General features: G+C 40.0%; 1 protein-coding gene across 9 annotated transcripts in view; it reads left to right on the top strand.

Moving 5' to 3' along the window:
* KIF1B (kinesin family member 1B) overlaps positions 1–14,640 on the top strand; it is a 97,307-nt gene that overhangs the window by 76,894 nt on the left and 5,773 nt on the right. For all 9 annotated transcript variants that reach the window (XM_075114418.1, XM_075114415.1, XM_075114413.1 and 6 more), the window contains 13 exons: positions 1,337–1,445; positions 2,090–2,156; positions 3,586–3,670; positions 3,931–4,036; positions 8,408–8,522; positions 9,082–9,215; positions 9,737–9,798; positions 10,495–10,640; positions 11,010–11,249; positions 11,659–11,730; positions 12,345–12,466; positions 13,254–13,403; positions 13,908–14,100. In XM_075114418.1, coding sequence (XP_074970519.1) covers positions 1,337–1,445; positions 2,090–2,156; positions 3,586–3,670; positions 3,931–4,036; positions 8,408–8,522; positions 9,082–9,215; positions 9,737–9,798; positions 10,495–10,640; positions 11,010–11,249; positions 11,659–11,730; positions 12,345–12,466; positions 13,254–13,403; positions 13,908–14,100 — 1,601 coding nt within the window. The remainder of the gene's footprint in view (positions 1–1,336; positions 1,446–2,089; positions 2,157–3,585; positions 3,671–3,930; positions 4,037–8,407; positions 8,523–9,081; positions 9,216–9,736; positions 9,799–10,494; positions 10,641–11,009; positions 11,250–11,658; positions 11,731–12,344; positions 12,467–13,253; positions 13,404–13,907; positions 14,101–14,640) is intronic.

The following is a 14,640-nucleotide window of genomic DNA, read 5'->3' as shown; positions in this document are numbered from 1 at the left end:
CTTGCTATCGACAGCATTGAGTTCAGCTGTAATGAGTTTATGTGCAGCTACATGATATGATGGGTCTAAGAGAATAACTACCCTGAGTAATGAACAGGAAGAGTAAACAGTGACACTGAAGCTTGCTACCCAGCGTGATGGAGCTGTAGTGCTGGAATTAACTGCTTCTTACAAAATCTGTCCCTCTGCGGTAGCTGCTATTTCACCTAGAAAAGAAACAGAATTCACATTTTGTTTTTCAAAAGAGGCTACACAGGCACACCTCTAAAGACCTTTTCTGAACTGAGGGCTCTTAGGCCGTGCTAGTGCACAAGAAATCAAGTCATGGTAGAAGCTGAAGGATACACAGAAGCATGATGATAAGAGTACCTAAGGAACACTTGAGCAACGGAAGAATGGGTCTTGAGAGGCTAGAAGGGAGAGTAGTTATTTGGCTTAATAAAAGCAATGAGTTTAGTATACAAAAGGAGAAAAACGGAAAATCAATTTCAGAGTTACAAAAATACTTGTCAGAATACACAGGAACAAAGCTTTTAAAATGTTCCCATTTACAAAAATGAAATGAGTGAACGGATAAGAGTAGTCATGTAATGATAGCTAAAAGTTGGATGTAAGTATGCGTGAAGGAATATCGGCTTATTTCTAGAATTTCAGTTATCCCAGGCTGTTTTTTAACATGGTTTATCCCTAAGTTTGTATGAAAGGAATTAGAGAGGATCTGGCCGGTAGTAATCACTAATACCAAGGCATGAGGAACCCAGAGACATACTTTGGCAGGGTTATGGCTCTGGAATAAGTCTTGTTTGACCTTTTTACATTCATATTCTATTATCTAAACTGGTACAGGAGACTAGTGGTTTGTAACATGAAGAAGTGAAGACCGAAGTTTCAAGTACTTGATTTTTTGTTTTTCTTGTGTGGGCAAGAGGAAATGTACTTTAGGGGTGAGTAATGTTGCGGATGAACAGACCTAAGCAATTCTAAATCACAAACTGTTAACCCATAAAGTAACTGATGCACATTTGAGGAAACTTTTTCTGTGGGTCTGGAGAGACTGCATATTTTTACAACCTTTTTGGATACACTTTTGTTTCGTTATTAAATTTTTTTTTTTAATCTAGTAACTTAGATTCTAAGACAGGGTTCTGAGAAATAATGGTTGCTGTAAGCAACGTAATTTTCATGGAAAAAAGGTGTGGTCTGCATATCTACATGAAGTATATAGAATCACTGAAATGACATGTTTCTGTGAGCCCTAGGGTAAGCTTTACTTGTCCAGTCTTTGTAAACCATTCTTTTCTTTTTTTCTTCTTTCTTTTTTTTTTCTTCCTTTAAGTGCCAGCTACAAAGCTAAATACTATGAGCAAACCCAGCTTGGGACAGAGTGTGAGCAAATACGACCTCCTTGTGTGGTTTGAGATAAGCGAATTGGAGCCAACAGGGGAGTAAGTTCTGTATTAATCTTTTATGTTTTAAGAACAGTGGTTTATGGGAGTTTGATCTCCTACCCTTTGTTCTGTTCAGACAAGGTTGATGCTTAGCAATCATTATTGGGCAGTGGCCTGGCTTATTGTCAGCCTGTTGTCTGGCTGGTTTGTACTGATTGGGTGTAAATTCTGCTGGTGTTTGTTGTCCCCATTGTAAAGGACTGAAGAGACAGAACTACATTCTTTCACACTTGAAGTAATATTTCCGCTTTGAAAGCCCGTGCACACCAGCTGAACAGGTTCTGGCAAAACTTATCCTGTGTAGGCCATGAATTCAGATTCTTTGGGTCACTAGAGACCAGAGTTCTAGAAGATATCTAGCAGGCCCTATTTTATGTTCACCTCTGTTTTCCCCTGACAGTTTTTCAGGGATTATACTGAGAAGTGAGTTCCACAGAGTTTTCCAGGTGTACTGGAAGTACAGTATATGATACTTCCGTATTTCACTGATACTATGGTCCAATAGAGTCCAGTCTGAGAGTCAGTAGAAACACTCTTATTTCCCCAGATATATGGAGAGGTGACTGTTGGCAGCAGAATACAGAGTAAAGGTGCTGTGCTAGTATATCTTTCTCACCTGTTGATTTGACTGTCTTACACAGGTATATTCCTGCTATTGTGGACCACACTGGAGGCCTGCCCTGTCAGGGGACGTTCCTGCTTCACCAGGTACTAATGGAGGCTGTAGAACAGCAAGTTTCATCTCTGGGGGGGGATTAGAATGCTAATGACTGGATTTTGCATCTTTCATGTCCTCTCCCACGCAGCTGTCTAATGATAGCTGTAGGGTCAGTCATCTTTCAGTCTGTACTTAGTCTGTTAGCTATGGGCTATGAGGAGAATATGTTTGGCCACTAGTATACTGCTGTTTCCTTTGCTTATTAGTGTGCATCCCACTCATGAAAGATGAAAGCCTTTTAAAAAGCAGGAACCTTTGGGACCAGATTTGTGCCTTCAGTGCTCTAACATCTCTACCAAGGACACAGAAGGATCATGTGGATTCAACTTTTATTGGACCTTTTCCACTGCATATGGCTATAAGACAGATCTACACAATGACCATGTCTCAGTGCATTTTAAACACCAGTAGTTAAGCACAAATGCTAATGTAATAATCCTTAATAATAATTTGTCTTTCGCTATATTCTAAAGATAATCCTAGTTAAATATTGTTTATAGGTTTATCTTATGTTTTTTTCTACTCTCAAATTCTCAGTTCCTTTTCATGGACTTTACCTGTGACTTGCATTTCCTCTTCTCTTAAAATGATAGGAACAGTTCTTATAGTTTAGGAATAATGGTCATATTCTGTTTCTTTAAAAAAAAAAAAAGTTACTCAGCTCTGGATTTACCAGTGACTTCATCAGTTACTTCCCGTTCAAACCAGGGTAATTCTACCCATTGTAATTGCACTGCCAAATCCGCGATATAGGCAAACATCTTTCAACTTCTTTTGAAACAGTTACACACAAATCACCTTGTCCCGTGATAGTTGTCATCTCCATTTGGAAGAGTGGAACCGGTTGAAACCAATACCTGGGGAATTTTTCAGATATGGTGTTTATTTCTATTCTACAATTCTACTTTCTTCCCAGCTATTACAGAGTTTTATTATATTTTTATTTGTAACAGATGTATGTGACAAAGGAAGAGAATATCTGCATGAGTAGTTGCTATTTTTTAGTAACTTCTTTTGGTAGATAAACTTTTTCTTTTGGTAGGTACACTTTAATATAAGTATTTAAGCACACATTACCCAAGGATTTGCTTCTTGTTGTGGTCAACTCTGATATGTCCCAGGGACCGTACATACCTTCTTTGAGAACGTAGTAACAATTTCAGGACTATTTTAGGTTAAAAATCTCTGCCTTTGTGGAGTGAGGAGGGAGAAGTGTAATTTCTGTTACATAACAGAATATAATATTGCTCTTAGTTAATTTTAGGACCCTGAAACACAGGTGTTCAGTCACAGTTACAGACTAATTTAAATGATCTTACTTGCTTCATTTTTCCAATGCACTTGCAAAATAGATGATGTTTGTGTGTATATGTGTGTGTGTGAATACTTCACCAGTGTTTTGGTTTTGATCTCTACCAGGGAATCCAGCGTAGAATCACAGTCACCATTATCCATGAGAAGGGCAGTGAGTTGCACTGGAAAGATGTGCGAGAGCTGGTGGTTGGTGAGTGTATTGTTTTGCATGTTGCTATGTAAGGAAGAAAAAGCACTAATGGTAATTTCTCCTTGTATCAGATTCTTTCATCTTTGAGTACTGTCTGTGAGAGGAGGATTTTGAAAAAGATCCAGAGGAAAAACTTCAGTTTTGCAGCTTCCACTTAGAGCTGCTTGTTGATCACATAGTCTGAAATGATATTTGGGGAAACAAATTCCTTCTGTGTTTCAGGTTTAGTTTTAACTGATTCCTTCTCCTACCCTTTTCAGGACGTATAAGAAATAAAGCAGAGGTAGATGAAGCTGCTGTGGATGCTATTCTGTCTTTGAATATTATCTCTGCAAAATACCTGAAGTCCTCTCATAGTTCCAATAGGTGAGTGAATAAAGTAAGCACTCAAGCAGGAATCTAAAATTCCTTTGACCTCTGAGATATTGGCATGATGTTTGGCAAGTTGGGAATGTTGATAATTATTAAATGTAGAATTCCATGGGCACAGGACATACAGATAGTGAGCATTACTGTAAATTCTTGCTAATGCTGAAGTCCATTGGTCTACATGGAGGATTCGTTGATACTGCATTTGAATTACTTTCCATCTGTAAGCACCATAAAGGGAGGATGGAAAAGACCAGCTTAAGAGGAGTCTCAGAATTTAACCCAGAACTTTTAAACTGACATCAAGGTTTGTTGCTAGAGTACAGCAATGAAGTACAAGGGTAATCTCAGGGATATATTTCTGGATGTGCACATACCTGTATTATTCCTGGAACAAGCATGTGACAATTTAAGCAAGAGCCATGCTTTGTAAATTAAACTTAATAATTTGTGGATTTATACAGATGTACCAAAAATTGACTCCGGTTCTAATAAGGGGGTGTCTGTTCCATGTAACTGCAGTCATTTGGACAACAGCAGGGGCCCCTGTCTGAGAGGTTTCTGGCTTCATGTGTCTCCTCATTAGGGTGCGTTGCTGTAAAGATCAGTCAGACTCCGCATTGTTTTGCTTCAGTGTCTGCAACAAAGGGCAGTGAAGCAGAATGCTGCATTGCCGGCACAGCCTCTCCCTCCTCTGACATCAGCCGAGTCACTTGACCACTCTGTGGCTCTGTTTAGCTGGTGCAAAGCAGGAATATCTCTGAAATTTAACTCTGAACAAGTGTTTCCAGAGGGGAGGGGGTTGTTTTGGAGCCCATCTCTGCTGCAGCTGCTGAATGCTGGAGGCGGGTATCCTTCTAGGCGCTGAAATGGCTTCTTCCTTCTCCGTTAGAGGCTTGGACTTTGAAATACCGCTGCGATATTAAAGGTGGATTTGGGACGCTGCTCCTATCAACTGAATGTCTTCCTGCCACCTAGTGTCTGTAAATGCATGCAGTCACAAGTGTTTTTAGCAGTTATTCTTTGCCTCCCACTGAGAAGTGGGTATGTTACTGTATTTGAATTAATGGATCAATGTAACTGGAACGTAAGGGGACCGTTGCTAGTGTCCAGTCTCATACTATTGGATTTGCAGTTGGAAAGCCCTGTACTTTCTGTTCTCTAGCAATTTCAAGAAATTCCTCTATAGCTGTGTAGTTTCCCATTAGATGGGCTGCTTGGATGAAGGATGAGTGTGGGTGAAGCTGTTGATTATCCCTTACAAAATGCTAAGGCTTAAGTTGCGGGATGAGTGCATGGCAGGGTGGTGGAACGGGATTGAAGCCCTGGTAAGGGACATGTCTGATATTTGCTCGTTGTCTGTAGACTTGTTTTCTGGTTGGTAGGTTTGGCTTTTTTCTTGTTTTGACTTGGTTTTTTTTTTTTTAAGTCCATTTGTTCTGTTCCTCTCAGCTGTTGCTTTTCTGTTCTGCTTTTGGATGCACTAACTGAAGCTCTTTCTATGTTTTTACAGGCTCTTTCTTGATAAGGATATGCCTAGGTATTTTCTGTTTGTTTCCTTTGTACATAAAGATTCTTGAAAATAGAATGCTTTATGTCCCATTTGTATTGCTGCCACTTCTCTTTTAGCTTTTACTGAATTCTATTAGCGTGCCGCTTAGCTCTTCCAGAAGTAGTATACCTCTCCCTCTGTTGTGTCAGGTGTTTATTCAGGTACAATTCAGTGGGAGACTTGTGAAGGTAAACTTTCCTTCACATGTAACAGGTAGCTTCCTTTGTTCAATCTTTCCAGTTCTCAAAATGTGCCATAGGCCCTATTTGTAGTCCTTGCTATTTTCTTCCTTTGTTCTCTATCAAAGAACTAAATTTGGAATTTTTTACTGTCTCTGACTCTGTAAGGCTTGCTGTGCTTGAAGTACCAAGTCAAGGACTGAATGATTAGGTTATTTGAAATTCCAGCTCAGAATTGCACTGAACAAAAAGCAGTGGCTGCCATGTGACTGGCATCCAACCTCTGTTCTTAGGTTGGATTTGCATCTGAAATTTAACCATGTGGTTGCTGCTGCTTAGTTTACCACTTGGCAGAAAAGTGAGACGTAGTAGCTGCTCAGACTGGATTCCTCTTTCACCTTCCAGACTGGATCACAGCCAAGCATGCTGGCTGCACAGTCTGGGACAACGTGCTCTCTGCTTTTTTGTGTTCTGCCTCTTTGAAAAAGAGAAGACTTTAAGTCTTCAGTGCCCTCAATTCAGCACCTTTCGCTAATGCTAAAATCCAGTTAGAAATCAGTTCTGACTTAAATCAGTGCCTTTAACCTGTTTCTCCTGTCTTTCGTGCTTTGCTTGTTTAGTGCTCCATTTCCTTCCTTGCGCTGTCGGCTGTGCTGAAAGAATTTTGCTCACTTCTGTTTTTTGTCTCCCTCTATAACTATTCTATCAAGTTCTGGTTTGGACAAGCAAGACTATGTATATGTAACTTCCTGGCTAGACAAAATCCAGTAGAGTAGCTGACTTAAAGCTATGTTTGTCTTCAACTCGGTGTTCATCCAAAAAACCATCATTTTGCTCAAGAGGGGCATTAGGTCTGCACTGATGGACATTTACACCTGTGTTCTCTCTTCATGATGAGAAGTCATGTTTGGCAAATGGTGCAGGGCTGATTCAGGGCTAGGCACACTAGCTTTCCTATCTGTGGAGATCCAGGTTTTACTACTTTTTCTTCCACCCAGATAGTATATCTGGAGCTTGCTAAAACTTTAAAAAATTGTTCTCGTAACTAAGACATGGTGGAAGATTAAAACATAGGGACTCAACACAGATTTGTAAAGGGTTAGAGGACAATGTGTTGTTTGCCTGATCTAACTGAAGTAAGGACTATTACATTACAGTGCTTTTACAGTTACCAATTACTTAGCCTTTAGAATATGTTTCTCTGTAGCATTTTTAATAGAAGCAAGCCATTTAGAAGGCACTTCTTCAGTATGCTACTTCAAATGCAAACAGTATTTAGCTACATTCTCAAATTATATTACTTGACTGCTCGATTCATGGTGTCCCAATGTATTAGCTCAGAATTGTGTGATTGGTATCAGAAGAAGGGGAATCTTGGCAACTCTACTTGAGATCAGAACTCTTTGTTTCTGATGTCTGCTCTGTTTCATGTTTCTCTTTGGTTTGGTTTGGTGTTTGTTATACCTTCCTTTCCCCCCCAGCCTGCTTTTTGTCATTTGTTTTTGGTTTCATTTTCTATTTCTCTGAGTTGGCCTCAGCCATTAGTACAGAAGGCCTTTAGAAATAAAACTTGTTTTAAAAAAATAATACACATGAAGCACTTTCTTGCTTTTAGTACCACATCATTTGGAATTGAAATGGGATGGAAAAGCTCAACGGCAAGGGCATTTGGGAGGAAAATTATGTGGAGGTGATGAAGAATTAATACCTTTTTTTTTCTCCTTACCAGTGTTGAAAACTGCAAAGTGCGCTGTATTTCTGAATAAGGGTATAGGACTTCTTTCCAAAGGAACCTATGTGAAATCAGTCTCTACCTGTGGGAGAGGAGAAAGCTTATTTCCCTAAGCCCCTGTTAGAGAGGAGAGAGTGTAATGGTGACTCTAGACCTGATGATTTAGCTGTCCTGTGTATGATGCTGTCTCTCACTTCTTTAGGTTTTTAGATGAACCTTCCTGATTGCTGGGGTAGAACTGTGGGAGCCTTCAGCTCCTTTCTTTTCATGTACAAAGTTGAAGAAACTTCTTACAAAAGTTTGTGTTAGATCTGCAAGTTTTACTTGAAGCTAGTAGGGACTAGAAAGAAATCTTTATCACTTGAATATAGGACTTATCCCTACCTATCAGTCATTCTGACTTGCTATCAGAAGCCGCTGAGTTTATGTGACTAAGCATTAGAGGGATCTCTTCTGTCGCTATATGTTAGTTCTAAAATCTGGTATAGAATGAGTGTTGCTTATGAAAAAGAATCCTCCCATGCACTTTGAATGTCCAGCTGGGCTGAATTGCACCTGAAGCAATAGAGAGGAATTCTGTCTTTTTAGAAACAGTGTTCTTTATTGCTGACTTCCCTGTGGTGTTATGACAGCTTTTGTTCTCTTCCATATTCCCTCTTTTCTCTTTCAGATTAGTCTTTTTTTTTTTTTTTGTAACAGGCAGTGGTTTCTTATGCCACCCTATTTGAGGTAGATATAAGTAATGTTGGGAAAGAAGTTCTTTGCTTCAAGTATTTGTTATCTAAGCCATCAGGATCAATAGCAGTCATAGTGGATGATGTCAAGGAAGAGATGCTCTGCACTGACAGATGAGAGGAATGCAGAGGAACTCGTACTATTGAGCTTTTACTGTGCTTTTTTCCCAGGACTTTCTATAGGTTTGAAGCAGTTTGGGATAGCTCCTTGCATAACTCCCTTCTCCTCAATCGAGTGACACCATATGGAGAGAAGATATATATGACCCTTTCTGCTTACCTGGAGGTTAGAGATCTGTATCTTCCTTTTTGCTTGTGATGCAAGTATAACTGTTTGAGACAGTGGACAGTGTGTACCCGAGATGAATACTTACTTGACTAAGTGATTTTGAATCCTGAAGCCAGTGAAAGTCATTTTCTGAGAACAGGCTGGAAAAATCTATTCACAGTTAGCATCTTTTTGTCAAGGTATTACTGCTTCGCAACAAATGTGAAGTGAAACTCGTGATCTCTTACTTTTCTGTGCCTTATTTTATCTATCTTTGTATCTGAAAATCTGTTGAAATCAGTGAACATTAAAATCACTGAGTACTACTAGTACTAGAACATTGGCCTAGCTCTTGGCTTTGTGTGAAGATACTGTTGGTTTTTGTAGTACAATTGTTTCACCGACAAGAGGCATCAAGAAATTTGACAATTATCTTGCACAGAAACACATGCAAAACCCCTTCACCAAAGACCCAAACGAGAACAAATTTCAAAAAGCTGTCCCACGAGAAGAGGGAAGCAGTATAACTTGGCATAGTTGTCTGCAGCCACTCATTCATTACTGTTTTTCCTCCTAGCTTGACCACTGCATCCAGCCTGCTGTTATAACAAAGGATGTTTGTATGGTCTTTTACTCACGAGATGCCAAGATCTCCCCACCACGATCGCTACGCAATCTCTTTGGCAGTGGTTACTCCAAATCTCCAGATTCGTAAGTTCAGTGACAAATTTTGGTATTGATGTTTTATGCCAGCATATGCTTTTTCTCCTAGAGGGCAAGGGGAGAATGTAGCTTAGTGTTCTTTATTTCTTCTTTGAAAGTCTATCTAGTTACAGTTCTCCAGTCTGGTTTTGAACATTCTTTCTTGCTTGCATTTATTTCAGTGTAACTCTGATGGCTTCTCTCTTTACTGACCCCTTTTCCAGCCTTCTGACTGAACAGTTGGGAAGAGACCCATTTTTCAGGCTTGCACATAGATGACCCTGATGGTGACCTGGAATTTACTGCAGCAGCTGCTCTCTGAATCTAACGCAGGGTGGAGGGGAACATGGGGAAACGCCATTTTTAGAGACCTTGCAGTCTGTCCTGGCTATTTTAGGTCAAGATTAGAATTCCGATGTAGTTCTAACAACTGTACTTAAACTCCTAATTTGGGGACTACTTAACTAAAGTTAATGCACTTCATTTCTGAAGATAATAGGTGGTTTTTTCCTCTGGTTTCTTGTGAACAGCAATCGAGTAACTGGGATCTATGAACTAAGCCTATGCAAAATGGCAGACACAGGAAGTCCAGGTAAGCAGTGAATGGGTGTTCAAGTGATAAAGATGTTGTAAACTGAAATATTGCAGAAAATTTCGTAGGCAGAACAAACACTTCTGTCCAGATATGAAATGCAGGAACGGCTTCCCAGGAGCAATGGAACATTGCTATTCCATATAAACCACTTACGCAGGCTTTTACTTTTGACTTGGGTCTATGTTTACCATTGGTGACCCAAGAATTCACTGAAAAATATCTGACATGGGTATATCAGGAAGCTGGGCATGTACCTGGATCATAGACTTATGGGGCATAATACATGGCTCCTGGCTAACACAGCTGAGACTTGGTTTTGCAGCAATAGTTTTCTCTTGGTCTTTTGAAGGTATTGCTGATATCTGATGCAATCTTGATAACATGGAAGGAATGTATTTCACGTAGTATCAGTACCTTCTTCCTCGAAGACCTGGCAATTGAAGTTCTTGTGTTGAATTAGACTGAACGGGAGTTTGTGTTATATCATGGTCAATAGAAATACCTGAATGAAAAAAGCTGGGCTAAATCAAATAGCTCTGGGAGGTGTGATTGCTATTAATAAAATCACTGCGTTGTGTATTTCCAGCCAAACAGCAAAAGTATTGGCTCTTCACAGATTGCTAATTGGTGTTTCTTAGTGGCATCCCTCTGGCTATGTTTTTAACATGTCTTATGTTGTTTTTTACTGCTCAGGAATGCAGAGGAGGAGGAGGAAAGTCCTGGATACATCTGTGGCATATGTGCGAGGAGAAGAGAACCTGGCAGGTTGGAGGCCCAGGGGTGACAGCCTCATTCTAGAGCATCAATGGGAATTGGAGAAACTGGAGCTGCTGCATGAGGTGAGGAGAGAGATGGGTGAAGTGAAAGAAAAAACACAACTCTACCTTTGAATTTGCCTTTAGTCTACCCACTGTGAGACTCTCTGAGCTGAACAGGTTCCCAAATGGGAGTTTGTTTTCAAATTCAAGATTTAAATAAATTCTCCAACAGAGAAGATAAAAGGTATGTGGCTGGCTGCTGAGCAGAATCTTCAGCTCAGAATCTCAGTGTATATAACAGAGGCAGATTCAACTTCTAGTGCCATTGTAAACTCCCCTCTGTGGGGAAAATGTTTACTGGTACGAATCTTAAAAGAATGCATAAATATTCAGTGCCTGTAAAATAGGCAACGTCCTGGAGTAGATGATACTGATTTCTTTTCTTACTAGGTGGAAAAAACCCGACATTTCCTTCTGCTTCGTGAAAAGCTTGGTGACAGCATCCCCAAGTCCCTGAGTGACTCATTGTCTCCCAGTCTGAGCAGCGGAACCCTCAGTACCTCCACCAGCATTTCCTCACAGATTTCGACTACAACATTTGAGAGTGCTGTGACGCCCAGCGAGAGCAGTGGCTACGACTCAGCAGATATAGAGAGCCTGGTGGATCGGGAGAAGGAGCTGGCCACCAAGGTATAACAGGAGAAAAGCATTATGGGTCTAAATTGAGGTGCCAAAAATTATTAAAGATTAATGATAAGCTTCTCAGATAGCATGGCAAATATTGTATTGTATGAGTTTAATTTTAATATGCTCTGTACTGAAATCATCCACCCTCACCAGCCAATGCTGGTGGATGGGTGTGTGCTACGGCTGTACCTCATTCCTCTTCATTAGTAGTTCTGTAAATGAAACTTTTGAATTTTACCAAGGGAAGCGATTATTGCCCTTTTCTTCTGGGGTTTTTCACAGAAGTTTAGAATTTTTTTATTCTTTCATGAGCTGCTAAGTGTGTCTTGGCAAATTGCCTCTTGTGTTCAAATTTCTCTGAAAATCTAAATGTAAAATTCTTTTCTGTGTGTTTTGTTTTTCCCCACCTTAGTGTCTGCAGCTTCTTACTCACACTTTCAATCGGGAGTTTAGCCAGGTGTACAACAGCATCAGTGATTGTAAGGTAAATATTTCATGCAATACAATACACTGTATTTGTAGTACAATAGCAATGTATTTGTAGTTTCTGGAACCTGTTGATGCTATGAAGAGACAAAACACTTCATATTAATTTTCTCTATTTTCAGTCTGTTGGAAGCATTTAGCTATTCAGCATCAGGTTCCAAAGACTATTGCAGGAATTAGGAATGGTGTGAACTTGGACTATAATATAGCTTCTAGTTTATTAGCAGACTGGAAGTGCTCTTATTATCTTTCGCTATATACACTTTCCCTATGTAAAAGGATAAATTGGCTTTTAAAACTTCTGACTGTAGGGGCAGGGGACATTAAGTTGCAAACTGGATTGTCTGTTGAGGAAGTCAGGGTGTGAATAATCAGAAGAGCAGGACATCAATAACAAGCTGTCTACAGCAGTGCCATTGTATTTTCATCCCCAGATGGATTTATGATGGTTGTTTGCAAAAAATTTGGATATTGAGTAGGGAAATAGCTGATAGAAATACCCTTCGACCATCTGAGCCTTCCATGTGCTGAGTGCCATTTTCTAGCCAGGACTGAACACTAGCTACAAAAAAAATCTCCTCTGTAATATTTTGCCTGTATTTGCCCTTGTAGTTGTCGGATATTTCTCCAATTGGGCGGGACCCGTCAGTGTCGAGTTTCAGCAGTTCTACCCTCACACCTTCATCTACCTGTCCTTCTCTGGTGGATTCAAGGTGCAATTCAATTGATCAGAAGTAAGTTAAGGGTATTAAAAGAAAAACATTACTTCTCAGCGCTTCACAAATCTCTTTGCTATGTTTTCTGATGTATGTTTCTCCCCCTTTCTTCCTTTTCCCTACTTTCATATATTTCTCCATATCAGCTCCCTTGCCTTATCTTCTCTAATTACTCTGCACAATTATTTTTTCCTGTTTTGTTCTTTTGAAGTGTTTGGGGTTGTTTTTTTGTGCTGAAAGAACTGTCAGATGCTTGTCAGCCCAGTGACCAGTGCATCTTCGGTGTGTAGAGTCCACAAGTTTTTTTTCAGAGGTCTGTTAAAAAGACCTGTTAACAACAACCCTGAATAAACCAGTTTGGCCAGTAATCTCTGTTTATCTGTCTCAGCTGTATCTATAGAAGATATTTTTTAATAAATTGAGAATAACTGCTTAGTGAAAGACAGGTAATTTGTACCTTCTCAGTTTAACGTCCCTGAGAGGAAGAGTGCTGACTAAGTAGTGCATTTCACATCGAGCCATAGTAAGACATATGTCTGTGTTGTGACTGTGTTTGGCAAGAGAAACAAGGGAGGAGTAGTGGGGAAACAACTTAGCGGTTACTATAAGTTTTATTCTACAGATTTCAAAGGAAAACACTACTTGATAATTGTACAAAAGAATCATGATGTCATACAAAATAGCCTGGACTGGAGTATGAAACTTGTAAGACAGGCCAGGCTGTAGATGCACTTCAGATTCCATTGTCACATTCAGTTAGTTCTGTTGTGATTTACTTTTCTTTCTCTACCTTTTTTTTTTAAAGGACACCAGAAGCAAATTCTCGTGCCTCCAGTCCCTGTCATGAGGTGGAACAGTTCCAGCTAATGCCTACAGTAGAAACTTCCTATCTTGCCAGAGCTGGAAAGAATGAGTTCCTAAACCTCGTTCCTGATATTGAGGAAATCAGACCAGGGTAAGTTTTCCATCGTAGCGCAATCATGGCTTCCTGAGAGCTGTCACAAGGGCTTTCTGAAATTTGTAGGTTTTCCCCCATTTGAAGAAGGTAAATTAAACAAGTGATAGCAGAACAGCAGAGTCTGTATAGTGGTGGCAGGATTAATGGGAGTTGGGTTGATACTTGATCTCTGCAGCATTCATTCCCTGCATTTACTTAATGAACAGGATTTCCAGTGACTTATATTTAATGCCTACTGTCATCAAAACCATGACTGAAGTTCACTGAAGTAGAGATCTCTGTGGGCCCTTCTTTCTGTCAGACTTTTGCAAAGTTCTTGAAGTCAAAGTTCAGCTTGCTACAGAGGAACTTTTTCATAATACTGTTGCAGACAAAATGTATTAAGGACCAGATGTCTTTTACAGTGTTTTGCAGTTAATAGGGATACTCAGTAGGCGCCTTATTTAGGGGAAAATGTATTCCTGGTCATCTGTGGTTTTGTTTTGGTTTGTTTTTTTCCAGCTCTGTGGTCTCAAAGAAAGGATACCTGCACTTCAAGGAGCCACTCTCCAGTTCCTGGGCCAAGCACTTTGTGGTGGTTCGCCGTCCCTACGTTTTTATTTACAATAGTGACAAAGATCCTGTAGAAAGAGGAATCATAAACTTATCCACAGCTCAGGTGGAATACAGTGAGGATCAACAGGCAATGGTAAAGGTCAGTCTGAGAGCTATTGTTTATTTACCTATAGAGCAGGAACATTACAGGTAGTAGTGCATCCATACCATCCTGTGTGTCATTTCTGGTCCGAGGAAATGCATCTGTGTCTTGGAGGAACGTCTGGCATCTGAGGATTCTGCCCACAAAGTTCCCAGTTTGTTCAGGGTTTCTCATGTTTTGGACACAGTTGTGCAAGTGGCTGAAACTGCTGTTACACATCGTATTTGCTTTTATGAGCAGTGTTGGTACCATGGCCCTGTGTTCTTTTGTGTGGTGTTTTGGGTTTTTTATTTCTTGGTTTTTAAAACAAACAAAAAAAATCCAAAACAAAAAAACCCAAACACCACCACAAAACCAACACACACAAACTTCCTGCAAGGAATCAGGTTAATTTTACTGGTCCATCTCAGCAGCTCTCAAAGTCCAGAGTCATGAGTTTAAATTATATTTTGTGGAAGGTGTTCCATTAGACTGACTAATAATATCCTGGAAACTAATTCCATGACAGGAGAGTCTGTCCAGTGAAGACCAGTGAAA

This window comes from Phalacrocorax aristotelis, chromosome 19 (genome assembly GCF_949628215.1).
Source record: "Phalacrocorax aristotelis chromosome 19, bGulAri2.1, whole genome shotgun sequence".
Taxonomy (NCBI): Eukaryota; Metazoa; Chordata; class Aves; order Suliformes; family Phalacrocoracidae; genus Phalacrocorax; species Phalacrocorax aristotelis.
The sequence above is the reverse complement of the archived record's forward strand: the minus strand, read 5'-3'. Positions and strand labels throughout refer to the sequence as shown.